Raw genomic sequence first — 27934 nt, 5'->3', positions numbered from 1 at the left:
ATGACTTTAGTTCTCACTTAGAGAACCACTTTACACTAAGTCATCCATTAATTTTGACCATTTGTTTGGATCATATGTATCATTGTCTAGCTTTGTCAATGCGTTTGGGCTGAACAACTTGTTGTCCGTTGGAGGTGGCCCGACCCATAATATAGGTTCTTGTACGGTCTAGCCTTGTTTTTCCACAGGCATTGCATAGAATAATGGACGGGCCTAAAGAACCGATTTGTCTTCGAAAAGGAGACAAATCGGTGAAGTGAATGATCGTGGTGGAGGAATTGTCAAGGGTAAATTGGTCCAATCGAAATAAGAATAGTGGAAGAAGAGTTTTTGGCCGTTTATACCCTGAATAAACCCTAATCCGACTTTCTTTTCGCCAATCTGCTTCCTGTTTGAAAATCTGAAAGTCCCTCTCCTGTTATCCCTCGGCCCTCCAGCATCAACCGCCTACAGCCGTCCCAAGCTCGACGGTCACAACCCTCATCTCGGCCGCCGCCGCCCCGGCCCCGGCCCCCGCCCAAGGTCAGCATCGACCGAAACTCAAGGTTGCTGTCGAGTAGCTCAGACCACAGGCGCTTCCGCCGTGCCGTCGTCGTCTGTGCCGCCCCCCTTAGCGCTCGCACCCCCACGCTCGGACTCTGGCAGTGCTCGCCTCAGTCCCCGCCCGGTCCACCCCGTCGGCATCCTCTTCTGGTGGCCCTAATTTATGCTCGTGAAGCATGGAGCAGAGACTGGCGAATACATGGAGAATGACCGTTAACGAGAAGAAATTCATAGAAAGCGCTTTGCTTTCTGGTCTGAGAGTCGATGGTCGGAACGTCTACGACTATCGCAAGCTAAGCATTAACTTTGGCAAGTAAGTTCCAGCCTCTCTTCTCTGCAGTTTTATGTCTGCCCTTTTTGGCGTATCGAAGCAATGTGAGCGGGATGTTAGCAAAGTATTTGCCAACTCGCAATGGACCTTTTTTCCCGTCGTAGAGAAGTGTGCTTTGTCTATCGATGTTAGCATGCTGTGTCAATTTTTCTGTATGAATGCACACAAGTTGACACATTTACGCGACCAAATATCGATGAACTTAAAAGTGATACGAAATGAGAGGAATGATCATCTTTTTAGCACACGTATTCTATACCAAAAAGATGTTTTGCAACGACAAGATTTCATAAACTCAAATTTGACAAGTGAACACGAATTGACAGACCTTAATATGTATACATGGTTTATACTCGTGACTCGCTTCTCTGTTTGTGGTTTACTGGGGGAACTTGATGCATTGCTGCGGTGTATCTTTTTTAAGGTACGAGCATGGCTGCTGTGTTTACTGCTTACATGCGGAGACTATTGTTATGGATATGATGCTGATTATGGATAGACAAGTACACTCTTCCTTTGGCTAGAAATCTGTAACATTTGTTTGTTTGGAGTCCATGTAGCACTGGTCTATATTTGTTTTCACCTTCAAGTTTCTTTGTCTATGACGTGTTTGTTTTGCTTTGATTTTCCTTTTCCATGTTGCTATTTCTATTGCTCAATAGAATTGACTCTAATCTAGCTTTTATTCTACCAAACCTGCAGAGAAGATGGCTCGGCAGAGGTGCATCTGGGTCAGACGCGTGTAATGGGATTTGTGACTTCTCAACTAGTTCAACCATATAGAGATAGGCCTAACGAAGGGTCCCTTTCAATATTTACCGAGTTCTCTCCGATGGCCGATCCCTCGTTTGAACCTGGTCGTCCTGGGGAGTTCGCAGTTGAGTTAGGCAGGGTGATAGACCGTGGTTTAAGGTGATTAGTTGTTGTCTTAATCACTTTTTCCTCGGGAGACTTAGTTTTAATCTATGTTTTGTATTACCATATTTAAATTGTCTATCTATATAGTTTATTATACATAAGCATTGTACTATGATATTCTAGAAGAGTGTATGCTACAAACATTTACTGTTATGCTGGATTTACTGATAGGAATATTGAGAATATCGATGGATGGATGTGCTCTCTCAATTTGAAGAGCTTACACATTAGTAGATAAGATAACATGTTTGTATTATATCCATCTTCACTTATATTCATCCCAACTTAAATGGTATAGGATTCTAGAAGTCCATTTACCACCAACTTTAACATGCATGCACAGTATGTGCTTGCCTTACTGAGAACACTACGAATAACAATGGACAGTTGGTGTGCACCTTTTAAAATCTTGTGCCATCAAAATTGAACAAATATTCATACATTTGACCTGGAGGTCATCCATGCGTTGAGTGGAAATTTTCTTACAAACTTCTTTGAGGAAATTTTCTTGTCGAGAGTTCTGGATTGGAGATGGCTCATTTTGTTACAAAGTCGTTTTGCAGGGAAAGCAGGGCCGTGGATACAGAATCTCTTTGCATTCTTGCTGGGAAGTTGGTATGGGCCATCCGTATTGATATCCATATCTTAGATAATGGAGGGTAAGGAATTCTGGGTTTTCTCCTCCACAAAGCAGATGTCAAATACTTATTATTCTCATCCAAAAAATCTGCCAATTTGAAAACAGTAATCTGGTCGATGCTGCTAATGTTGCTGCTTTGGCTGCTCTGTTAACATTCCGTCGGCCTGAATGCTCATTAGGTGGAGAAAATGGTCAAGAAGTAATAGTTCATCCACCAGAGGTTAGCATTACTGAAATTTTTGGTACCACTGTAGTGGAATACTCATTTGCTAGTAGTACAATCTGGATTTGGATCTTGTTCGAGTATGTCATGCATTTTTTAAAACTTGTGATGATTGAGAGCACTGCAACTTCTGGATGCATGATCATTTTGTTATAGTATTTTGTCATCAGTTGTAATCATTTTGGGTGCATTAGATAACTTTTCTCGAGTCAAATTTTTGCTATGCAACTGACTATTGCTATTATGGATTGCTGTAGGAGGTTCCTGCTTGGATTTTAAGGTTCTCTATAAAATCTGGGTTTTATTTCATCATTTTCCATGGCCAGTAGCTATATTTCTTAGTTAAAATATATAAAACAATGTTTGACTTGCCATAGGTGGTTCAGTAGAGGATGTGTGGATCGATGCTACTCATTGTGATCAGGAGTTATTCTTTTCACATGGACTATTTAACCCTTTTTTATTTAATCTGCTCATGTTAAATTCTGCATGTTTTTGTCCCTAGAACGGAGAAATCATTTTTTTCCATGTCATAGCTGGTAAAAAACTTTATCTTGATATTTCTAGGTTGATGAGATAGTTTATTTGGGTTTGTCCTTGATCAAGTTTCTATACTGAATTTCTCACTCATGTTGTGAAAGGTTTTTGCTTTAATTTCCTGGTGCAACCTCTTAGAGATGGGTGTCTGCAATAACTCTTTACCATTTTTGTGCCTTGATGTAAATAATATGCAATTGATTGATTTTGCTGATTGTTCAGGAAGGGCTTGTGACATTCTGTTTCGTATAAACCACCATATAATTCTGCTTGGCTCACATATAAGAATTAACCCAAACTGAAGATTGCACTTCCCATTAAGTGATACAACATTTCTCACTGTCAGAAAGTTTTTCTACCAAAGAAGAAAAGCTGACACTTTAATTATAGTACTCAGCTTTTCTTCATTATCCTACCAAAATAGTTGTGTTTTGGTTGTAGAACTGAGTAATGTTTACTGCATTTTGACAGGCTAGGGAGCCACTACCTCTTATAATTCATCATTTACCTATAGCAGTCACCTTCGCATTTTTCAGTGACGAAAGCACTCTGGTAGGGAAGATATCTGTGTTGCTGTTTACCTGGAAATTGCAGAGCCAAAACTAAAAGTCATTTATTGGGCTGTCTTTCTATCCAATATCTGGATGTACACTAAATTCCAGGTGGTAGATCCTACCCACCAGGAGGAAGCAGTTATGGCTGGTAGAATGACAGCTACTCTGAATACAAATGGTGATATTTGTGCTATCCAGAAAGCGGGAGGAGAAGGTGTTCCTCAGAGTGTAATAATGCATTGCCTACGGATTGCTGCTACAAAAGCTGCTGATATAACAGTGAAGATACGAGACACTGTGAGTTTATTCTTCTTTAACGTTTATGAACTTTTAAGACTTGTCTCTGCAATTTTTTGTTCAACTTCATACCTTTATCCTTCAAACCCTGAGTTAGGGTTGGTTGCTGGAGTTTACCCATTTATTAGTGCAAATAGCTCGAATTCAAATTTCCATCCTGCTCTTGTTTCAGGTAGTAAATACAGAACAGTTTTGTTTACGGTGATCTATGTGATTTTAGATCTTCAAATTTTCACATTGCTTCTTTACATGGATATATGTACTCTGAGTTGATCACCTCCATTCGATACCTTTTTTCAGTGCTATACATATCTTTGTGAATGATCATCTGAGTTCTATATTGATGTAGGTAGAGGCATACAATACTGAAAGAGCTCTGCGGAAGATAAAGCGCCACTCAGCTCCTGTTGCCTTGGATGTTAGTGGGACTGGTCCTAATGTAAGGAAAAATCAGGTCAAGTCTCAGGATCAGAGGAAAGTCAGTGGGTCAGTGGGATCTCAAGTGGACAAATTGAAGCCAAGTAATGAGAGAAACGATTCTGATCAGAGTAATGACATCGAAGGTAAAATGGTCACAAAATCATTTGAACAAGGAGGAACTAACAGTAAAGATGGCAAGCCTAGGAGTTTCATTGGAGGTCCATCAAGTTGGTATGGTGCCATCCTCTGCATGTAGTAATATGATTATAGACCTCACTCTTAAAGTACATACACTTTAAAAAAAAAATTCACGAAACGCGTTGGATAAAAGATTTTTAAATCCAAGAAATTTACATTCTATAATGAAGATAAGAAGGCATTTAAGGAAAAACTTAATTTGATTTTGGAGAACGTCTAATTTTAAAAATGATGCCTGATTTTCTGTGTACTGCAGCACTGATAATTAAAGTTAATATTTTTAATCACATTTCAATTCATCAATCAATATGAAATTGCGTCACAGTTTGCTATTCAATTCTTTGGGGGCAATTTAAAGGCCTCAGCCACCTAGCAATTGGTAATCATGAAACAAGTGGAGATCTTTGCTGTTGTTATTCATGAGTGGATCATGGCGTTCTTGATGCTGGATAGTGCGTATTGAACTTTACTATGACAGGCTACATGTTTTCTGGTGAATCTAAAAAAAGTGCTCCTTGAGTTCTACTCCTGGCATAATTTGTGCTCAGTTTATTTTCCAAATGATGAACAATAACGGGGATTATGCAATCCTTTTTCTCATCATAACATTCCTTCATTCGATATCCCCCATTCTTGAATGCCTATTTGCCCCGTCTCAAGCACTTTTCTTCTTGTTTAACTCCATCCAATCTAATTTCAACTTAACCTTAAAATGTCCTCTTTTATCAGGGATCCTTACTCGAGGGGTGTTGACTCGGATTTCCTGAAATTATCTCTTGCTTCACGTGGTACTGTTTGTATATATGTTTATGAAAATTTTCACTGGAACTGCATATACTAAGTGCTAATAGCTACTCTGTCATACCATTATTGGTTGCTTATGGGAATATTGGATTTTCTATTGATCTACTGATGCAGTAGTTTGAATCGTGTCATTTTGTGAAGTCTCTTATTGAAGTCATTATTGATAATTTTGCTCAGAGAGTTGCTCACAGGATTCTTCATCTAGTTGTCCTTTTCTTCATATGATGGAAGTAGTTGTTTGAAGTTGGCCTCTGACACAATCCACCGCATCCAGTTTTTTACGGTTTTGCCCGAGTTCCCAGCTTCATTTTGGCATTGGCAAATGGGTATGCCATTTGTTGACTGCTGCATTGCAAAATTGGAGAGTAAATTTTAGAGGAAGAAGCACGTTCTTGGGTATGGGATCTGGGTGTTCTTGGTGGTTTCCTTGTTTTCCGCCTTTTCTTAACATGATAGCTACCCTACCCAAAAAAGGAGCTTCTTTTTTCCTGTCTGATTTGATTACAATGGGATTTGATTTCAGGTCTTGGGCTTGGCTAGTTGCGCAACCTAGCCTAGTGGATTAGGGTATTACCTATTACCAAATTGCTAAGTAGTGACAAAATCATTCTGTTAAAGAAGAGTTAGACTTATTTTAGATTCGTAATGATGAAAATGCTGTTGGAGCTGCTGTCCTGCTAGTTTGGATGGCTGATTCAATGTTAAGTGGAACAAAATTTTAAGATTTTCTTTTGTACTTGCATCAAATAATTATGGTGCACATGCAATTGTTAATGCGTTTTGGGCGCTGCATGTGCTTTGTATGGGGCATATCGAGGCATGAAAGTTGCATCTGTTTTCTTAATCTACCATCACTCCGGACATTGCTGCATGGAGTGATTGCTTTAACTTTGTGCTCAAGATAGAATGAAGGAAATGATGGAGTTATTGGTTTTTTGCCTATTAAATTTGCAGAAACTTCAAAACCCTCTAAAAAGCAAAGAGACTTGCAAAATGAGAAACCACCCCAACAGGGGGCCAGTCCAAAGGGATCACCGGAAGATATAAAAGCAACAGCTCCATCAACTGAGACATCTAACATTTCCACTCAAACCCATGGGGAGAAAACGCTGAAGGATGCTGTTAAGCCTAGACATAAGAGGAAAAAGAAAGCACCCTCTGCAGTGGATGGAACTTAGACACATCAGCAGGTCTTAACTGGTTTCGATTGTGTGATCTCTTCTTATTTGCTTTGTTATGGTTATTGTTCTTTCTTATTGTTTTTAGTTACACTGGAAAGAACCCATTGCTAATATGTTAGGTCAGAACATTTACTGAATAGTTTGTCTCTCAAATTTGGAATTGAATCCTCCATGAGGTCTGTTAAATTATGTAGGATTTCCTTCTTTAGATTTTCTTAAGGATCAATCTGTGAATCATTTTCTTATATATTGTTGAGAGTGATTAAGCCCTTGTTCATTGCTTTTATCTTTTCAGATTTTTGGAAACCCAGCTTTCCAGAGTGTTAGGTGAAAGTTGAGCTAGAAAGCAGATCTGTGCTATGAACAAGGAGGAGTACTAACTCTGAACGGGTTGTTGGCGGGCCTAATTGAGGGCACAACATAGTTAGAAGTTTAGCATAGGTGATCGTTTGTTTGATAATGTCTTGGTTTTGTTATGTTTCTCAATTCCTAGTTTAGTTGGACTTTGGGTGCCTACCTCTCATAGGCACCTTATAGCAGAAGCCCTCAGTGTAACATATATGAAATCTGATATTTATTCCATACAACCATCAAAGTTATTTCAATCCTAGCTCTCCTAAATTTCTCTGGGTCTGTCGTTTTATTTGTAAGCTGAAACAGCAATGATTTGAAAACTGGTGGTATGGCTGCATTTGCTCTCGGTTGCTAAGTGGCAGTTCAATAGTTATCGATCTATCTCATGATATATGTTCTCGGTTGCTACAGTGGGATCAATCTTTTTGCCTCTGCAGTTTTTAATCTTGCTACCTTTCTGCGCTCTTCTTTTCTGGATGAGACCACAGCTAGTTTCTTGTCAATTATTTCTCCTCAATGCATGTGAATAAGCGGGTGCTTCAGAATAGTAGTGAGTGTAAGGAAATAGAACGTTGCATTTGTGTTGGATTTGCTCTCCCAGAGTTCTCCCCTTTTTTGAAGAGAAAAATGTAGAGGGAACCAAATGATAAGCACCAAGAAACGAAGCACGGGTTCAACTCTTCCCATTTGCTTGTTCTCCCTGTTAGTTAATTGGAGAATGAAGTTAGAATCTATTGTGAACTTGAGTCATGATCCTTGTACTCTCTTTCCATGCTCAGTGGCCTGATATTCTCTTCGAAACCGATGTTTCTTCTGAACTTAAGCCTGTTCGCCGGATGGGACGGTAATGTATATTTCCGGTCCAGGCAAATAAGTCCAGAAGCACACTCATGAAGCCTGAAGAAGGAACAAACTTTTGAAACTCTCAGTTGTAATGCCAGGTCTATAGCCTGAAGAAGTCCTGAGCGAACTGCACTCCTGAGGAGAAATCTCCCTGCATAATTAACTATGAACAAGCCACATCTTCACGACCCGATGACCACCCAAAACCAGCAACCTGTGACGCTTGGCAGTAAGCACGCCTTTGCTCAACCGAACTTGATGGAGTTTCCATTTACTCATTGCTAGAGATTGATTTGGGGTTAGTCTGGCTGATAAAGCCGTGCTATTACTTCCTGCTACTTTCCATTTACTCGATGGCTAGGGGTTCTATATAAAGCTTTAGTCCCATGAAAAGAGTTATCGCATGGTCTATATATACCATACAAACGAATACATTTTAACCATTGATCATGTACCCGCTGTTGTCGTACTAAAATGTATTAAAATTTGGCGGAGATAAGATTGCTCCACATGATCTATAGATCATTGGATATTTTTCCCAATGGTGTTCTAGAATGTACAATCACAAGCCGGTCTCATGATCATCAGACGAACGCCCGTGATCACTTTCGCAGCCATTTGGACCACCCAACAACAATTGTTTTAGGGCCTCAACTCCTTTGCTTTCGGCCTTTTTCTTATCGGTGAAAAGGGTGGGAATGATCGACCCTCTAATGATTACCAAAAGAGTTGTATACCTTTTTGCTTCCGAACGAGCAATAGGTACACATTGCTCTTGCTCCACAGTCCGTGATTTGGATTTTTGCCTTTTGGCAGTTTGGTCATTTTCCTGTAACCCGAGGGCGAAACTGAAAAATCACCCAAAATTTAGGGGTTACAAGTGCAAAATCAGGTAAATGAAGACCCGCTTTTCCTAAAACTAAAACCTCTGCAACTGACGGGAATGACAAAACCCTGGAGTTGCAGCTAATCACGAAAATTCGCAGATCAAGGGGAAGACGCGCTGATCCAAATCCGAATTGCGAAAGAGATCTCGCGAGACCATGTTTGGCCGAAGCCGGTTCTTGTCATTCCCGACGGTGATCGGAGCTGTCGTGTGAGTTCCTCTATCATCCTGCCCTCCTCTTTGCGATCCCATAGTCTGTGCGCCCAAATGAGCTTCAAGCGTCCTGATGTTGCTTCTTTAATAATCAGAAGGGTTTGGCAATGCCTTACGCGTTCTTCGAGCTAGAAATCTTATTGGTGATCTCTCTCTGTGCTTGACAATTGCTGCCGATATCCTGTACTGACAGTTTCAAATCTTGGGAATACGGGGAAATTTGTGACTGGTTAGTTGATGCATTGAATTATGGCCTCATAGGTTCAATTGGGAAAGTGGTGGTGTCATGACAGTTTTAGCAGGGCAAAATTCTGTATGGGTACTATAGGAAGGGTTAATCCTCTGATTTTGGAGCTACTTTGTATGTATTAAAATTTGGTGGAAACAAGTGCTTTCTCATTGTGGGGGAATGTTCTTCGATCAGGAACTGGTTGTGGGGCTCTGGGAGAAACATTTCCGCATTAGAAAGAAGGAAAATGCCCCAACTAAATTCACTAAGCTGCTGATGCAGTAACTAGTAGAAAGCGGTTGTGTGATGTCAATCATGGACGTTTCAAGATAGGAGCTTGTTGTGCGGTGGACTGTTGTAATTTGTTCAGGGAAAAGTATGATGAGCGAGTTGGCAGCGTGAGACTCTTGCTGGTGCTTCCTTTGAGAAATATGCAGCAGAACTGTAATGTTAGCGCACTTGCTGTTACATTTTCTGCAGCTGTTAGGTTACAATGACTCATCCATCTTAGATACTACTCTAAAACACGGGCATTCTGCTCTTACAGTCTACTTGGTCAGTTCAATTCAGAAAATTTTATATGAAAGGTGGAGTATTCATTGAGCATACAAAACATTACGAATACTCTTAACAGCTTTGTGACAGAAGTCCCGATATATCATTTTCTACAAATATCTTACATGAAGAAGGCAGATTATTCTGCATGATTAGTGGAAGAGCATTGGCCGAGTATGGGGAGGACCTTCTTATAAGTTGTGTCTACCTCAATTAGATGTCTTCCCTTACAATATGTGCATGCCCTTCAACTAGATTACCACCTACGTGCATGAGAAGTATTAGAACATTTCCTTGCAAGTTCAACTTCCTAAATTCATAGTTTCAAGTCTTCAACTCATCGTGATTACTATGTCATATGCAAGGAGCATTCTTGTATCGAGTCTGTAGACACCCCAAAAAAATCTCGTGCCTTAGTCCATTATGTAGACAGAGATAATGGTACAAAACTAAACATCTATAGTCCTCTTGCCATTTGGCATTCTTTTGCTTCTCGCGAGGCAGCTTTCCATTGAGTCCTCACGGAGCATTTGTTGTGCAACTTTGTTCCTTTCTTTCACACCCTTCTACATGTATAAGCCTAGTGCTGATTTGGCATTAAAGGACCGTTTCTCTGCTCCTCTGGCTTTCGCTTGGTCCTGCATCTTCTATACCCTTCTACTCTTTAGTTGTGATAGGATAGCATGAGGTTGTACTAGATTAAGCATTGCGGTACCATTGAGTAAATGACCTTAGGAGCTTCTTTACTTACAAAAGATCCATTATTATCATAACTATCGATCAAATAGCTTCTGAAATTACATTTCCCTTTATTCTTATGGTGGATCATGGCTTATAGATACTATTAGGATCTTGTATTGTAGTGTGCTATAACCTATGTTACACCGTAACTATTTTCAATTTTTTCCGTGTCGGACGCGTGTTGGACTCTTCTCCCCCCGTCAACGTGTCCAAGTCCGGACTCAGCAACCAAACGGACTCATGTCACGAGTTAAAATAGCCAAAATACCCAATTTTGACCTAATTTCTAATTCACCCCTCTGAGTCGCCCGACTCACCTCTCCCTCTCCCTCTCCCTCTCCCTCTCCCTCTCGCAATTATCCGCCCCCCCGCTCGCGACTCGCCACAATATCCCCTAACTTTAATGCTATTTTTCAGTTACTTCTCTCATAGTGCCGCGTCAAGGGCCCACATGAAACACTCCCCTCCTCGCTCGCGCCCGCTTCGAGACGGGGCTTTGGATCTCCCTCCCCCTCCTTTGCTCGCGCCTCGCTCAAGACGAGGTTTTAGATTTCCTCCTCCCCCTCTGCTCACACCATCATCTTGGCTGCGAATCGCGCGCCCATCTCTCTCCCCACTTAATTTTTTTCTATGCTTTTTTGATTCCACCATTTCTTGAATTTCTTTTTATAACATACTGGTTTTGTCCGCATGTAGCAATTTTATTGAGATTTGATTCCCTTGATTTTGTCGTTACGCAGCTTTTGTACTATAATTCTTCATTGTTTGTGCAACTCGGTTTATTCTAACCTACATTAATTAGATCTTTGTCAAAGACCCAAGTGGTTGCTGGTCATAACCTACGTTAATTTCTTCGAGCTCATTTTGTATTTGCTGGTTATATTTGATATCTATTTTGGGGGCCTCTTTGGTCATGATATGTTTTTTGATCACAAGGTATGGTTTTGCTTTGCTTACACATTATATCATGTGAGACCTTTCTAAGGAGAAGATTAATAATAGTTTCGGCATCATGATATATTATTGTTGAAATTATAAAAACAATAATTTATCGTGCATATTTAAAAATATACATATAATATAAAACGTGTCCCAACGTGTCGGAATTTTCTACTTTTTGAGAATTCACGTGTCGGCGTGTCATGTCGTGTCGCGTGTCATGTCCCGTGTCCGTGTAACATAGGCTATAACTACAATATCCTAACTTTAATGTATTTTTCAGTTACTTCTTCATAGTCACTAAGGGTCCGCGTGAAAACACTTCTATATCTGAGAATGGCTTCTAGCAAGAAGGTGGTTTTTCTACTTTTGCTTTTGAGAAAAAGTTGATTTTTTTATTTCTGCTAGAAGTCAAAATTTTTTACCGAGAGAAGTGAAAATTTTTTACTTCTCGGATGAGACTCAAAATCTGATCAGGCAAAGATTTTTTATTGTAGAATTGAAAAACACAACCGAAGTCAAACTTTTTATCAAACGGTTTTCTACTTCGATCAGGTTTTTATCAAACACATTTTTCTACCGGATGGGCTTCCGGTAAAGAAATGAAAATTTTGAAGTGTTTTTATGCGGGCCCTAAAGTGCCAGAGATGGACAGGGAGTTACTCTCTTCAGTGTGTCTACCAGATCAACCACATATCTGACTCTGGATTGTTCTAGCACCTCTGCTATCTTTGGCTATTCTAAATTATTCAAATATCACGTATTTCCTGGATCCTTTTAATTAATTAGTCTCCTAGTCTCATTGACTGATGATATAAACTTGTATGGCCTGGCTTCCTTATCCACTTTCATCCTTTCCTTTGCTTTTCTCTATTGTTTGTTAGATGGCTAATTGTTCTTTGCTTTGCTTTTCTTAATAGCGTGCACTTATTGTGCATCATTAGTATGTTTTTTTTTTCCTTCTTTTCTTTGCTTTGCTTTGGCCAGCATCATCAGGAAGTTACTATGGATAACTGAGGGGTTAGTGAGATGACTCGTAGATGTTTCAGTTGGATGATAATAAGTAGACCTAATTTTGATGTCCTAGTGATTATATGCTTATGTGCAAGGCTTCATGTGGCGACTAACTGGAAGTCAATTTTGCCCTACAGATTCTGCAAATCTTCTATGATTATGAGTAGAAATGTATCTGTAGGTGAGAATGAGTTTTGTCTAATTTAGGTTGTTTGGGAGAATGCTTGGGTTTAGGCTATAATGTTGATTGGAAGGATGAGAGTGCACATCATTATGGTACTAATTTCTGTTTTCTAATTTTCTTCCCTATTAACATATTGTCGGTGTAGTATTGATGATGGACTATTCTCACCCATTGACAAATATGAAAAGTGGAGAATAGTGTCCTTAACATCCACTGTCCCCATTGCTGAAAAATTTCTCTTCCTGCTGTTAAAGTGATATTACCCAATGTCAAATATGAAATACCTCATTTTTTCATGGCTAATAGTATGCAAATGCTATGGCTCTACAGGATTGGAGTTGTCTCTGGCAAAGCAATATTTGGACCTCCTATTGATGAGTACTGGAAAAAGAAGCTCGAGGAAGAGGCAGCTGCGAAGGGAACTGATCGCAGCTCATCTTAGCTTGCACCATGTCATATTGCTTCCAGAAAAGCTGAGCTACTAGGGGTTGAACGAGCTTTTCAGGTGCTGCCTGACCTTTTAGTTCGCTGGATTATCGGACGACTCTTCAGCAAGGCACGGAAAAAGAACTGGAGCTGAGAACGAGTAGAGGATGTGTACCTCCGTTTAATCTTAACCCGTAGCAAGCGTTCTGAAGATTTTTTCAATTCTTGAGGATAGCAGTTGTTGGTGCTATTTTGCATTGATGCACTTCCTAAGCCACATTGGGGGGACTTACTGAACTGATGGTGGTGGCAGTGTAAAGTTTCTATGTTGATTGGTCTTTAAATGAATTGACTCAAGCTGTGTAACGAAAAGCACCTCTCAACAGGTATTATCTGAATAGTGGAGGTTGGCTCCAGTGATTGTAGTTACATATTTTGGTGATAAAGCAAGCGGGTGCAGGTTCAGCCAAACTGTTAGCAAGTTGTGAGATATGTCACGTGCCAGTCAGTGAAACTGACAATTTAAGCAATGAAGAGATGCAAGAAAATCCAAGCACCAGTACAGTGGAAAGAATTGGTATTTCACGTTGAACAGTAACTTTTTACAGTAAGGAAGTTGGTCCCAGTGATCAACCCCGGGGCAAAATCTCCAAAAAGTTATGATACAACAACATACGATTAGGAATAGCCCCTAATCAAACAATACAATCTGTTCTTAAAAAACTAATCATTGAAAAAAAAAATCTGAAAGCAAAGTGACCCGAGAAAGATGGAACTGTCCGAGCCACCCAGCTGCACAGGAGTGTCGATGAACTCGTTTTCCATCCGTGACAGACCCTAATCAAATAGCGAGCCTTTATTCACCCGAAGAGACTTCGTATGCAGAGAGGGCAGAGCAACAAAAACTGAATGAACAGACTAGTAGCACCATGGCGGTTAAGAGGACACTCCTGGGCACTTCCTGGCCGCTCTTGCAAGGTTCAAACTTCAGAAGAAATATACCGGATGACCGAGGTGATCAAGAGAAATAGATTTGTCCGGTCAAAATGGTGCCAAAATAGAAGCACCATCCAGCACATGCAAGCACAAAGAGAGACAAATGGTGGTGATGGTGGATGACTTAGCCGTGACATATCTCACAACTTCGACACCCCTATCCAGAACTTCCTCGTGAACAGCATTAACGCCCTGCCTCATACCATCGTAGAGTTTCTCTGTCAAATACTCCAAGAGAGATCTCACGGTTTCGGATGTAACCCTACCGGTCACATCGAGAACGAGCCTCCGATTGCTGGGGACAGCCAAAGTTGATGACACTTTACTGACCCAACCACTGTCCTTAGCAAGACCATACGAGTCTCTTGAACTCTTGTGACTCAACACCCCTTGCTTCCAATCCACTCCATTGAATCTCAATCCTTTGCTTCCCTCTATAGCCAAACGAGGAGAACCCGGACACGAATTAGCATTCGATTTTGAACTTTTCAGCACATTGTGAGATGTTTTCACCAGAGTCTCGACCGTACCATTGCAAACAGACACCAACATCTCTTTCACTTTCTTCTCATGCTTCGGATTTGTCAACCCGGAGAAAAGATCGTCATAGGTGTTAACCTCCATCGTCTTCTCCAAATAAACAGTGACTGCAGTGCTCACAAGTAGCTGAATGCAATCACCAACTAAATCCTTGACCTTGTCATCGCACAGCACATTTAGCCATCTCAGAACAGTACTCCCTTCTGTGGTAGAATGATCGCTACCATCTGGATTGCCGAATTGTGATTGCTGACTAGAAGGCTTGGCGGCATGAATAGCCATGACCAAGTTCCTGGCTAGACTGCCTACCACAACAGATGCGAAACCAGACCCTGCAGGCGTAAAAAGCTTATCCAGAACCTGATCCGCGAAACCCGAATTCCCACCATTTCCATGGACATTGTTCTTAGACTCAGACCTATAACCGCGCAGAGCACCCACAGTCAAAGCCCTGGATACCTCAGTTATGGACTTCAACAACTCCGTTGACCTTGCGATCTTTGAAATTTGCTTCAAGCTGTTTGGGACCTCATCGGAGTCAGACCTCAGGAACTCCTTCAGATCTTTTGAGACGAGTGCGATGGTCTCGGATGATTCGGACACAGCCTCGGCCAATGAAACCAAAGCCCCCACGAGCTTCAAGAACCTCCTCCTCTTCCGAGCAACCAGGGGCGAGTTATACACCCTGTACGCGCCGTAACCAGAACACGCTAGAGCCGCAACCGCGAGAATCCACCTCTTCCTCCTCCGCGTGAAAGCGATGCCCGACTTCACCAATCTGGCATCCATGACGCACGGGATCGAATGACCGCCCTGGGCTGCTAATTAGAACCTCAATTCCCCCCACGAAAACAGAGCACCCCTAATCAACACACCAAACAGAACGAATCCGGACTCCACCCAAGAGGGTATCCTTCGTTGTTCAATTGGGGGCCCAAAACTGTAGGAATCACTTCGAAAAAGAAACCTTTTTGTAACCTACTCGCTCGGGCTTTCCTTGTCTATTCACACGAACTTTCCAGAAAATTTCTCCTCCAGGGAACAAAAAGGCGAACTGGGAGTTCGCAATCTATATATAAGTATGACTAAAACAACTCATACAAAAGAGGGCGTGTTCAAGAACAAAGCGAGAAGGGATAAGGCGTGGATAAGAACGAATGAGAGAGAGAACCTGTTCAACGAAAAAGAGTGAGAGAAAACAGGGGTGACGTAGAAGAGAAGGGAGGTGCGCGCGCCTGCTGTGCTGGGGACTTGGGAGGTGGCGGGGAAGTCGCCGAGCGTCGGCTGCGAAAAGGCAAAGCCAAAAGCGTTCGGTTTCTGCAGATCAGCTTCGGTTTCGTCGAACTCTTTCTTCTTTGGGAACGGAAATAAAGGGTCGGGGTGTGGGGGACCCGGAGATTTTAATGCACGCCAACGACTTCCAGGAATGGGGAACAGGATAGGGTATTAAAATGAGGGGGACCCACCCCCTAAGGCCAGTAGGGCCGACAAGATCCCGTTTGCAATTCGTATCTATTCGCATAGATATCTGAAATATTACGGCCTTAGTTTAACACCACCAAGTAAGTGACCGTGCGACGAGGATGTATTAATTCCTGTTATGTGCGAGTTAGGCCTAACAAAATCGGGTCGGATTTGAGATAACACTCTTGTATTTCGAATACATTATTTGTCGTGTTCTCGTTATGTAAATAAGTCATGCGTATCATCGAATGTCATGCAAAGAAAAATAACTTGTGCGACGGATATACCATATATACTTGTTTCGTAAATATTAGCGAAAACTAGAATCATTTAGAGTCCGTGTTTTTTTTTACAAAAGAATCCATGCTTTTGGTCAAATAATCCGTGCTTCATTGGTGGTGTTTATATAAAGCTTTGTTTTCTTTTTGACCATATGATGTATGCAACGTGACATAGTCATATTGATGTTCTCGTATTGACTACAAGTAACCGAATGCTTCATTTTGTCGTATAGTAAATCAAAAATAACCTTGGTCATCTCCGTATTTATACGGGGTAGCACCTTAATTGTAAAATAGCTTACTAGATCTGTCTGAATCGGGTTATGTTCAACTTCATTCGATGTAAGACTTCATTCGTGAAAAATGAATAACTGCACTCCTCTAAAACAAAGGACGGTCATATGTTTTGCTTGATGTAATTGTAGGGCAACTTCCTCACTCCCACACAAAGAAACCCTAGCAAAGCAAATTGCTCTTGACCCTTTCTACGCCGCCTTATAAATTAATCTCTTCAATGGCTTATAGGTCATCTTACAATATTCTATGTTTTTCCGACCGACATCTTGTGATAATTGATGACCAACTTGTGAGTCAACAATGCTACGTTGCTCATCTATAATGTGTTGGAAGTGTCATGAGCACGTTGTACCCTATGAACGAAAAATTTGACGCTTTTACTCGAATTTCAAAGGTAAAAAGTAGGTCATTTGCAACTTTCAAGAGGCAGGACGATGATCTGGAAATGCCATTGTTAGATATATTTAGATTATGATAGTATGAATATTTGCAAACTTGAGAATAATGCAAAAAAGCGAATAAGAAAATTTTGTATATTTTGATATATCATAATATAGATTATATTAACATATTTATAGGCTTTATGAGATCACTTTCATACGTACAATTAAAGGCGACGCGTGGTTGTGCGTGAGACGCCATCCGACAGTTGTTTGTGGTGTAAGTTCTATATCTAGATGGTTTGAGGGCAGCTAGTTTGATGGTGGTATTGGCTTCTCGAAACGATGCTTGAAAGGTCGAGAATTAGAGGGAGAACCAACGAGCGGCCGATGAGGCTGACACACAGCTCGGATACTCCTTGTCGCAAGTGCTTGACACACCCTCCCATCTTCGTCGAAAGAGCCATTCACAACCGCCATGGCCGTTACCACTACATGCTCTCTCTCTCATTCTCGTTCAGGTAGTCGGGTTTCTGCGCTCGTGCTCATGGGTTGTACAAATCGAGCTGCTCTGCTTTACTCAGACCATTCATTCTCCACCGCCTTGCGGGTCCCGTGGTCATTACGGAGCTATGATCTTGATGATATGATGAGGCAATCCTCTTGGATTTGATTCGGAGGAGAGGAGGGGCAAATCCATCTTTCAACTATGGATCAACAACAAGTTCCGAGGAAGGAATCTGAGGAAAAAATATATATATATAGTTGTGCACCAGATGCAATATGCGACCCGCAAGATCTAATAATATATGCAACTGGGCTAGCATGATCCAACACACCTAGACGTGGCAAAATTGGTCTAGAACTCATATTTGACCCATATTTCATGTGGTGGGTCATATATGGATTCCTTAAGTTTTAAAAGTAAGTCATAAACGGTTAACTTAGAAACCTAACAAATCCTAAATGGATTTTAATTAGGTGATCAATGGGTTAGCTAAGAAAACCATATAAAAAAAATTGGCAATATATATATTTTAAAAATATATAAGAAACAGTTTTCTCTAAATTGGATTTTAATGTTGAAGTGTTTTAATAATATAGGTCGGATTGGGTATGGGTCACTAGATTTGTATTGTATAACATGAAAATGGGTAAAAATAGGTTAAATTAGTCAATATGGGTTGGACCATATTCGACCCAACCCAAACCCAACCCGACCCATCCATTTGATACCTCTAAATGCATCCAATGCTTGCTTAGAGTTTGAACAATGTGCCAGTAGGGCATGAAGTAAACCATCAAAAATACTTTTCATCATTCACGAAAATATTTAAACATAAATTATTGTCAATAGTGAAAAGCATTTTTGATCAATTGATTAATTTAAACAATCATTTTTAGGATGATATTTTCCAAATCATTCATTTTTTAGCAAAACAAATGCAGCCTTAATGATCTACTCATTGTCTCCCCCACCCCCCAACTCCGAACGAACATTCCGATCAATTTTGGGTGGAACTTAGTGCATATGATATGCCCAATTGAGGCTCAAAATTTGTTGCATTTTCGATTCCAAATGCACCAATCGTAGTTGGGACATGGCGTCCATGTTGGTGAGGACTTACATTCTTCGTTTGTCTTTGTCTTTGTTATGCATGAACAATAAAGAACCACAAAGATTCTTATGGCACTCAAACGATAATCAGACATACCAGGTTCTGGTCACAAGGTCAGTTTTTAGATCAATTTCGATTGACAATTATTTTAAGGAGAGTAAAAAAACGAGTTGTTGGACGATTCAACCCTCAATATGTTGAATCAGGAGAGTCATGTGCTCTGGTTTCTGGCCAAAATCGATTGGAATGTTTGTGGGAGGGGGGTGAAATTGAGTTGATTAGGAAAAGTTTGGAGATATTTATGATCTATCTTTTATGTTTAATTTAGAGCGTCGCATAATCGTTCTTTTTTTTTTTTTGGGCACTACACATCATTCCATTGCAACTGACTAAACAACCGTCAATCCACCGATTTCCTGTTCGATTGCATGTCGTGAAGCATACAGTTTCATCGCTAGCAAATTTGACGTATCTTTTTTTTTTTTGTCCTTTTTTGGAGAGTTTTACCTTTATTATTTGATTTATGGTGCACTATGATGGGCTGGTTAAGAGTTCTTTTGGATTTATATGTTGACCGGCTTTCTCGGGTTTTCAAATTCTCATAGGTTAAGGGCGCGCATGACAATATTTCTAGAGTAGAATTTCTACTTCTCAAGTGCTTCTGGAGGGGAAATCCATGTGATTATGCAGCTTCATTTTTCAATTTAGAAGCAGTTTTGGAGCCATTTGAAGAAATAAAAAAAAAAAGAATTTCTTCTCTCCAAAAGTAAAAGAATTAACTTATGCTTAGAAGCAGAAGTAGAAAAATTAATTTATAGTCAGAAGTTGATTTTTAAAATAGAAATGTTGCCATGCATGCCCTAAATCCGTTGCGCTTTCACTTCAAGTTCACGGTACAACATAATTTTCGAGAAGAAAATCGCTATCCTGATTGACTTGCTAATCGTGAAATTGATAAATGCTAGTACATTAGATTCTTTTGATTACTTCCTAGAGAGTTATTTCATGGTTTACTAGATGATAAAATAGATATATCAAATTTATGACGTTGAGTTTTTGTATTGGACTTTAGCTTTTTTTCACAACCCATTAAATCCAAGGACTAATTGGACGAAAGTATATTTTTGTTTTAGTAGGGAGGCAAAGTGCTGCTATCCCGACACGCGGCGTTCAACATTATTAAATCACTAGACCCGATGGATGAGGAAAATACAGGCCACAAAGACCCCCTAGCCCACTTCACTCCATCTATCTATTCTCCTCCGCCCTCTGCCGCCACCATCCAGCGGCCACGACGGCAAGTCGCTTCCTTCCGCCGCACCACCACGCCTACCGGGGCAAAATGCGGAGTAGTCTCTTCTGCTTCCATTGTCTTGCGACCTTCTCTCTCTCTCGCCAACTCGGTCTCCACCATCCAAAAGGGAGTCAGATCTAGCATCGTCAAAGGCTAGCTCAATTGATGACGATGAAGCCATAGACAAGCTCAACCATCAACGACGGAGCCCCGCCATTGTCGAGGCGAATAGAGAGAGATAAGGCAGCATCTTGCCATGGCGAATTGGGCCGATGACAAAGCAAATGCACAGGATCGATTAGATTTACTCATCGATGCATACCAAGATCAGAATGTGTATCAAGAGTAGAAAAAGCGACTCATGAAATACATTATTGATTTGACAAAAAAGAAAGAAACACATTATTGAATTTTGACCCCCAAAAAAAAAAATACATTATTGAACATATGGTCAGAACATGAGGAAATACGAAAAAGCAATGAATCAAAATCATGAATAACACTTGCGTGATGTACAATGAAGTTTTATTTTTGTGAATGTTGAAATCAGTAATTTTCCATTTCTATTTCACTTATATTGATCAATAAGCATGCATACTTAACCAATTAAATTTCTATTCATGCTGCACCTTTCTAAATACTACCATAATTAATATCAGATTACAAATGAGAATAAAATTATAAAGCAAAGTGTGGATTTTGAGGAAAACTTTAAATTCTCGAGCACTCACATCATCCTTCAATTCGAAGTATCAACGCAACTTTTTGTTTTCAAAAAATCTTTTTAGGAATATCCATATTCTCAAATTAGAACGATATGGACTGTCGGATCCGAATCGTGAGTTTCCTTTGTCGGTATATGTCCATAGCAATCCTACTCCAAGGTCCCCTGCTTGAATCAATCCCCCATATGGACTGCCTGAAAATACTTTCTTTCCTAGCTTAATTATCGATCAAACTTTAGCCAAATTTCAATCCGCAATCGGCTCCTCGAATCAGATCCTTTAATTCAAAGTATGAACGCACCTTTTTCAATTCCATTAAAAAAAAGATATACGAATAATCATATTCTCAAATTAGAGTGACATGAACCGTCGAGATTTGACCAACCTCTCTGTCAATTTCACTTATCGGTGCGCCGTATCGATCCTGCTCCAACAAGTTCCCTCATCTGGATCAATCCTCTATGTCACGGATTTGACTTGGTAAAAAGTCTAAAGCGTGGCTCCCCAAAATTAAGGTAAGAAAGAAAGAATTTTCCACAAAAAGATAATCTAACTCCCTTAGGAACGAAGGGATACTTCGCGACCACAAAACCCACTGTCCCGTAGGCCACACGTGTCCCGCGAGGCGCCAGCATAGCGAGAGCCGCCGCACGGCCGACAGCGTGCGCCATCGAGCTGTCCCTCGCCACGTGTCGCCCCCGCCTGACGTGGCAACCGGATCGACACCCCAGCCATCTGGAAGGACGGAAAACCCCTAAAATCTCGTCCTCCTCTGTGCGACCCCACGTTGGAAACGACCTTAAAAAAGGTTTAATCGAACAGACAGATTACGCAGAAAAGCGTTACGCCCTCATTCATCATCTTCTTCTTCTTCTGCGTCCCCCCCACCACATATATAAATATCAGCAGACGGCAATAATATTTTTAAATCTCGCAAATCCCCGTCCTCCTCGTTCTCACTCGCCCTTTCTGTCTTTCTTTCTTCTTCATTGTTTTTTTTTTTTCTGTGGGGGCTATAAAAGAAGAGCGATGAATGCGAGCTGGGTTTGGGTTGTCTTGGCGCTGCGAGGAAAGCTCGTGCCGCGCGATCAGGCCCCTTCCTTTCGCTCCCTCTGTTGCTGTTCCGCCTCTCGTCGCCGATCCGATCGGGGAACCGATGCGACCGGGATCTGAAAACCGATAGGAGCACCGCGGAGAGACAGGCTTCCGTTTCCGACACTGTTTTCGCGAGCGTCACCGGTCCTTCTCTGAGCTTCGGATTTCCACGTAAGGTGCTAAGCCTTTGTATGATTTGATCTGGGTTTTTTTCTGTCGGTTTTTTTATACGAAAGGGTGATATAAATTCGTTCTTTGATAAAAACAATGGGCGGCGGTATCCTGCCTGAATAGTTAGACGCTGATCAGTTCCAATGATTCGAGCTGTAGAATAGTCCCGTGGACTTGTGGAAAACGATTCGTGTCGCGTTTCGCGTGTTCGGTTTTTCGATTTCGGAATAGGTTTTTCAGGGTGAATTTTTCAGGCACTGTTCGTGTTCGGCTGCAAAATCTATGTTCAGACCTCTTGCATGAATTTTCCAATGGATTTTGACTTTTTTTTTGTTTTCCAATTTCTTTTTCCATTGTTTTTTTCTCTAATTTTTATTTGATCCCGGAAAGACATCGAATTAGTCTTCCCGGATATTATTTGTTTAGAACTGGGTCGGGCAATTTCCTTGAAAAAACATGGCTCGTTGTCTTTAATCACGAAGGAAGAAGCTGTACAAACCCTAATTTAGTAGAAAATGTCTGTGTTGATAAGCTTGAACCAGATTTTATTTCCCATTCTAGCATCAATCACATCTGAAACTTAAGACAAAAGCTACACATCGCTTGCACATTTGCAAGAGAAATTTAATTATGCTGATCAAAGATTTGTGTTCAACGGACTTGCAGTGGCGTAACAATTTCCATGTGAGTGAACGGTTGTGACGACGAAACCCCGAGGGCATTGGCAAAGACAAAATGGAGGTCGCTTCTTATCAACCATACATCGATCCCGACTACGATACCCTCATTGAAAGGATTTATCCCGCTCGGTAATTCGTCGTCTAACTTATCGTGATTTAATTCATTCCAATTTAACGTTTGTTTGTAAATCTTGATTATCGAAAGGATTGGTTCGTTTATAAGTGTGTCCATCTGGGTTTTGCAGGGTTTGCATCGACAACGAGACCTGCCGAGACTGCACGCTCGTGAAGGTCAGATTGACAAATACATTTCTCTTCATCTAGATTTAACTTTTCCGCGAAAGGGTAGTGATTATAAAATTAATCCAACTTGGGTTATTTTTTAATTCAATTCTGCAAAGATCCCAAGACGGTGGGGTCCAAGTGGGGTAAATATCCTACCCACAGACGTGAAAGCAACTGAGGAAGATACCGCGACATCGCCCACGATTTAGGATTAGTCTCGTGGATTAGTTTAACGGATTGTTAATTAAAGATTCGAGCGTGCTGGCCGTGGGGTAATCTGCTTCTTGGTCGCTCCTCCATTAACGTTGTTAATTAACAAGATTCCGATCTTAATCGAACTCCTCAAGAGAAAGTCGATGAAAACATTAGATTAGATTCCCCAATTCAGTATAGACCCGAATTGATAATTTGCCATTAACGTGTGACGTGTAAAAGACATAGCTTTCAATTTTCTTTTTGTTGGTTTTGTAATTTAGTGTTTTCTTTGTTTATTTTGGGTTGGATTTGCAGGTGGACAGCGCGAACAAGCACGGGATCCTGCTGGAGATGGTCCAAGTCCTGACAGATCTCGACCTCGTCATCTCCAAGTCGTACATCTCCTCGGACGGCGGATGGTTCATGGACGGTCCGTAACACCCACCCCTCCGACCATCTTTTTCTTACGTCATCAACACCTATTTCTTTCTCCTTTTTTTTTAATGTATTTTCAGAAAAAAAAAATTAGATTGATATACGACTAAATAATTAGCTGTGCCCCACAACAATACGAACTCGTCAATCAGATGATTGGTGAAAGCTGGCTTTTATCTTGTCATGCGTGAGTAAAGTCTCACCGAGTCTGAAACTTTTCCATGTGGGGGGGTAGCAAATTGGCTTTAATTTGCATGGCGTGGCACGTGCAGTGTTCCACGTGACGGACCAGCTCGGCAGCAAGCTCACCGACGAAAGCCTCATCCTTTACATTCAACAGGTGATTAATTACGTCATAATTCCCTATTTGCACTTTGCCACGTGTATAACATAAGTTCAAAAAATTGAGACTGTATTTAGGGAATAATGTGGTATAGGTAGTGGAATTAGTAGGAGTTTCTTGTGATAACTAAATAAAATGGTACAATCGACAGGCTTTGTGTGCGACGAGGAGAGGGGGTCTCTCCAAGGAACTACAAGCGTCGTCGCAGAGGAAACATTTCGGGCCTCGCCACGTGTCCTCCGAGCACACGGTGCTGGAGATGACAGGGACGGACCGGCCTGGCTTGCTGTCCGAGATGTCGGCCGCCTTGGCTGAGATGGCATGCCACATCGCCTCAGCGGTGGCATGGACCCACCATGCGCGGGCCGCGTGCATATTCTATGTGGAGGACGAGGCGAGGGGCGGGCCCATCGTGGACCCCTGGCGCCTGGCCCAGATAAAGGAGAGGCTGGAGAACGTGGTCGAGGCCCACCACGACGAGGGGGAGAGGAGGAGCGTGAGGTTGACAGCTCCCGTGGCCGGGCGGATGCACGCCGAGCGGCGGCTCCACCAGCTGATGTTCGCCGATAGGGACTACGAGCAGTGCCGCTGCTGCGGGCGCAGCGGTTGTGTGGGCAGTGGCAGCCGAGGAGGCGGGTGCGAGGGGGCCCACGTGTCGATCGAGAGTTGGAAAGACAAAGGGTACTCGGTGGTGAACATGCGGAGCAGGGACAGGCCGAAGCTGCTGTTCGACACCGTGTGCGCCCTAACGGACATGCAGTATGTTGTGTTCCATGCATCAGTTAGCTCAGAGGGCTCTTTGGCTAATCAGGTATTTTATGCTAAAATCAAACCTCAAAAAGCTTTTAAGCTATTACTTTGAGAAAAAATACATGTTGGGTATTACCAATTTGATCCGAATTGTGATAAGGTCATAAGGTATTAATGTGGCCGCAGGTTGAATTCTAGCATTGTATGAGAATGTGCCTTGACATAACAAAGAGATTGTATGGTTTGCGGGTGTCATACAGGAGTATTTCATAAGGCAACAGGATGGATGCACCCTGGATTCCGAGACCAAGAAGCACAAACTCACTCAATGCCTCCTGGCCGCAGTCGAGCGCCGAGGGTCGCATGTATTGTCCCGAACGATTCATCTTTCTCATGTATGTGTCCTGTGCGATTGGATCCTGACATATTGTTTCGATTTCTTTCGCAGGGATTGAGGTTAGAAGTGAGCACTCAGGACAGGCCGGGCCTGCTCTCGGATGTGACCAGGGTGTTCCGGGAGAACGGCCTATCGATCACGAGGGCCGAGGTGAGGGTCCACGGAGAGCGAGCCATTGGGTCGTTCCACGTGACGGAAGCTTCTGGGAACGATGTGAACCTGAGCACGGTGGAACTGGTGAGGAAGGAGATCGGGGGATCGGTCGTGATCGTAAACAAGTCCTCAGGAGCGAGCACTCCTCAGGGTCCAATGTCAGCATTGTCGGCGGGTCTCATCAGCAGAAGCGGGGATGAAAAGCCGAGGCTGTCGCTCGGAAGCCTTATCTGGTCTCAGCTCGAGCGTTTCTCCAGCAACTTTGGACCAATAAGGTTGTAATGTGAAGGTAATGTTTGCTGTAGACGAGTGTCCTTAGACATGTATTTTGTATATAAGGCTTGCAAGCACCTTGTCACTTGGTCAAAGTAGCCTTTAAGGGTAGCGCTTCCATCTCCAGATCTGTAAAATGTCAATGAAGTTAGTCTCTCCAGTTCAAAGTTAAGTTTCTGGTGGTTTCTGCAGTTCCGCAACTTACTTGCAGCGTTGCCATAGGAGTTTTCGCACTAACTGCGTTTGGTAAAATCCGCTAATTGAAATGTGCGACACAAGTAGTCGGCAAGTGATAGCGACACAAGTAATCGGCAAGTGTCGAGGTTTCACCGGTTGGCGATGAAAGGATTATATTCGATGACGGTGATGAGTGACTGACTGACGATTATCACTTTGGACGAGGAATGACGCACCAGATTCGGTCTCTTGTGCCTGCACGCCTTCTTGATTTCTCCAAGTGAGGACGCTTTGTCTTAGTTCATCAGTCGAGGTACTCTTCGTTTGGCGCTTGTTGCTAAAGAAGCTTTAACAGATGTCCCATGTCGGACGTAAACATTCTAAGGGCAAGTTTTACTCAGATGGAGATCTGTTTTGGGATCTTATTTCGAACATTTTTATCGGTGGAGACAAGCCTTCCTCGTGGTTCGATAGTTGCACCTACGTTGAGTTTGAGTGCTAGTATTCTCCGAGAAGAATGATTCTACATTGGACATAGACATGCTGAGGTCCTCCAGCCAGTGTAGCGTCCGCTGTGGTTAATCAAGCTACTTTTTATGTAGATCTTTGTTGACTATGGCTTGAAGTTAGGTCTACCGACAAGATTCGATTTGAGGACATTTGTAGGGAGCGAGATACTTCAAACCGTGCAAAGAGGCATTTTTGGATGCCCTTGATCATGTATGGACATACGACTTTCATCGAGTACAGCTTTTCATAGAATTCGATATGTATCCATGAGATCGAGCATGGAAATCTGTGAAGACGCAAACTATCTACAACTGGACAGACAGACTCTATGAAGCTTTATTGATTTATGGGATTGGCTTTGGGGAGTAAAACAAAGTTTGGATGCTATCGTGAGTTCGAAACGAGAAGAATGGATGTTTGCAAGTAAGATCGGACGTCCACAAACACTTGTGAGCTATGTAATAGTTTAGCGATTTCCGATCAAAACTAATCGAAAAACTCAAGTAACAAAACGTGAAAAGGTTTAACTCTCCACCTTTACCTAGCACCTGCACAGTTGCTTCTCCCTTGATGTGAATTGCTGCATACGACAGCATCTTGAGAAACTAATCTCCTCTAGCCTCAAATATCTTCCTCACCTCTGTCGGATCGATCCGCCATGCTTGGGGTTTATGTCTCATCTCCTTAAAGATAAAGATTCAAAGCTTCTTTAATGAAGCGGGGTTTTTGGACACAGAATTCCCTATTTGCAAACGTCCACTCGCCATTCTTCCGACCAGCACATAGTTCGGCGATCTCATAAATTTGACGAAAACAAGAGAGAACATTATCAGCCATACGGAACGGAAAACAACAGATATTACAAAAAGCAATGATGTCCCAAAGGCCGATCACGCTTTATGTCCTTTTCGAGCTCTCTCGAAAGCACGTAGATAAAAGGTTGCAAGCAAAGACGGGACTCTGAACGCCTTTGAAAATGGATTGGAGCACTCGAATCCGACAATAGTCCAATCGTAAAAAATGAGCATGAATGGAGTTCTCACATCAAGAGCAATTCTTCCAAAAAGAAGGAAATAAGTAATTTTCATATTGAGTTTGAGGAACCAATGCTTGTTCAAGTGATTGAACAGGACGAAAGCTATCACTCAATCAGTAAAGAGTATAATTCGAAAAATGCAACTCCGTTTGAAATGTATAATCAATGATTTTGTGTAGAGCACCTCATGCACGAAATGGAGTTCAACTGATATCACCCTCAACTCATCCATCGCATAAACTTTGTAGAATGTCCATAGCTCACTCACGTTGTTGACATCTAAACAAGATATCTCCGATGAATACCTTAAAGATTTGAAAGAAGAAGTAAGCATGCCTCGCCACAATGCTCCTGGTCCTGGCAAGCTCTTTTTCTTGATCAGAATGTTCATCTCCCCTAGAATGTTGAGTTCTTTACCCTATTTATATATGCATTAACAGACTTGTGCCATAAGAGCATCGATTTCCTTCCCTGAGCCTCGGTAAGCTCGATAGATGAAGTGCTAGTAACTTCTCTGCATTATTTATGACACCCAGCAAGAAACGCCAGCATCGTTAGGATCACAAGAGGATGCAATAGTGTTATCTAGATTGCCAGGGTGTAACAAGAGAAATGAAGCCCAAAATGCCTGAAGCTTTCCATTTGCTTCTACTGCACGAGCGAGTGAATTGCCTTGGTTACGAGAGATGAACCTACCTACTAATGCAGGTACCCAGTTAACCAATCAAATTGGCCAATCACAAGAGGAAAACTATGTGGTGGACCCTTTGTTTTCTTTCTAAGGGGGTGCAAATTGCCTTTTGTCTCT

At 41.7% G+C, this 27934-nt stretch overlaps 3 protein-coding genes across 19 annotated transcripts; 2 read left to right on the top strand and 1 right to left on the bottom strand.

Moving 5' to 3' along the window:
• Nucleotides 1-362: 362 nt before the first annotated feature.
• LOC115747005 (exosome complex component RRP45A-like) lies at nt 363-13508 on the top strand. 14 transcript variants are annotated; one of them, XR_007197767.1, is made up of 11 exons: nt 363-856; nt 1577-1786; nt 2356-2451; nt 2538-2652; nt 3664-3744; nt 3855-4043; nt 4393-4694; nt 5391-5449; nt 6420-6647; nt 6760-6822; nt 6942-7251. XR_007197767.1 is itself a non-coding variant. In XM_048275828.1 (10 exons), exons 1-9 carry the CDS (start codon nt 720-722, stop codon nt 6641-6643), a joined length of 1413 nt encoding a protein of 470 aa, XP_048131785.1. In that variant the 5' UTR covers nt 363-719; the 3' UTR covers nt 6644-6647; nt 6936-7251. The 14 variants fall into 14 exon arrangements, 5 of the variants coding, with proteins under 5 accessions (XP_048131785.1, XP_030538877.2, XP_030538881.1 ...); XR_007197772.1 differs by having other exon boundaries at nt 6760-6836; XR_007197766.1 differs by having other exon boundaries at nt 364-856; nt 6420-6655; nt 6771-6822.
• A 386-nt stretch (nt 13509-13894) lies between these two features.
• LOC115747006 (protein PHLOEM PROTEIN 2-LIKE A10-like) lies at nt 13895-15967 on the bottom strand. Of its 2 annotated transcripts, none has more exons than XM_048275812.1 (2): nt 14432-15967; nt 13895-14347 (listed from the first exon to the last, which is right to left on the bottom strand). In XM_048275812.1, the coding sequence occupies exons 1-2, from the start codon at nt 15353-15355 to the stop codon at nt 14072-14074; spliced, it is 1200 nt and encodes a 399-aa protein (XP_048131769.1). In that variant the 5' UTR covers nt 15356-15967; the 3' UTR covers nt 13895-14071. The 2 variants fall into 2 exon arrangements, with proteins under 2 accessions (XP_048131769.1, XP_048131765.1); XM_048275808.1 differs by having other exon boundaries at nt 13895-15635; nt 15738-15965.
• Nucleotides 15968-21461: 5494 nt separating this feature from the next.
• LOC115747004 (ACT domain-containing protein ACR1) lies at nt 21462-25573 on the top strand. 3 transcript variants are annotated; one of them, XM_030683015.2, is made up of 8 exons: nt 21462-21892; nt 22559-22701; nt 22818-22863; nt 23368-23482; nt 23760-23827; nt 23982-24641; nt 24841-24945; nt 25029-25573. In XM_030683015.2, the coding sequence occupies exons 2-8, from the start codon at nt 22628-22630 to the stop codon at nt 25410-25412; spliced, it is 1452 nt and encodes a 483-aa protein (XP_030538875.2). In that variant the 5' UTR covers nt 21462-21892; nt 22559-22627; the 3' UTR covers nt 25413-25573. The 3 variants fall into 3 exon arrangements, with proteins under 3 accessions (XP_030538875.2, XP_030538873.2, XP_048127541.1); XM_030683013.2 differs by having other exon boundaries at nt 21462-21897; XM_048271584.1 differs by having other exon boundaries at nt 21464-21894; nt 22549-22701.
• The last annotated feature ends 2361 nt before the right edge of the window (nt 25574-27934 follow it).

The sequence above is a fragment of the Rhodamnia argentea genome, chromosome 1 (genome assembly GCF_020921035.1).
Source record: "Rhodamnia argentea isolate NSW1041297 chromosome 1, ASM2092103v1, whole genome shotgun sequence".
In the NCBI taxonomy this organism is placed as follows: Eukaryota; Viridiplantae; Streptophyta; class Magnoliopsida; order Myrtales; family Myrtaceae; genus Rhodamnia; species Rhodamnia argentea.
This window is presented reverse-complemented; position numbering and strand designations above follow the sequence as displayed.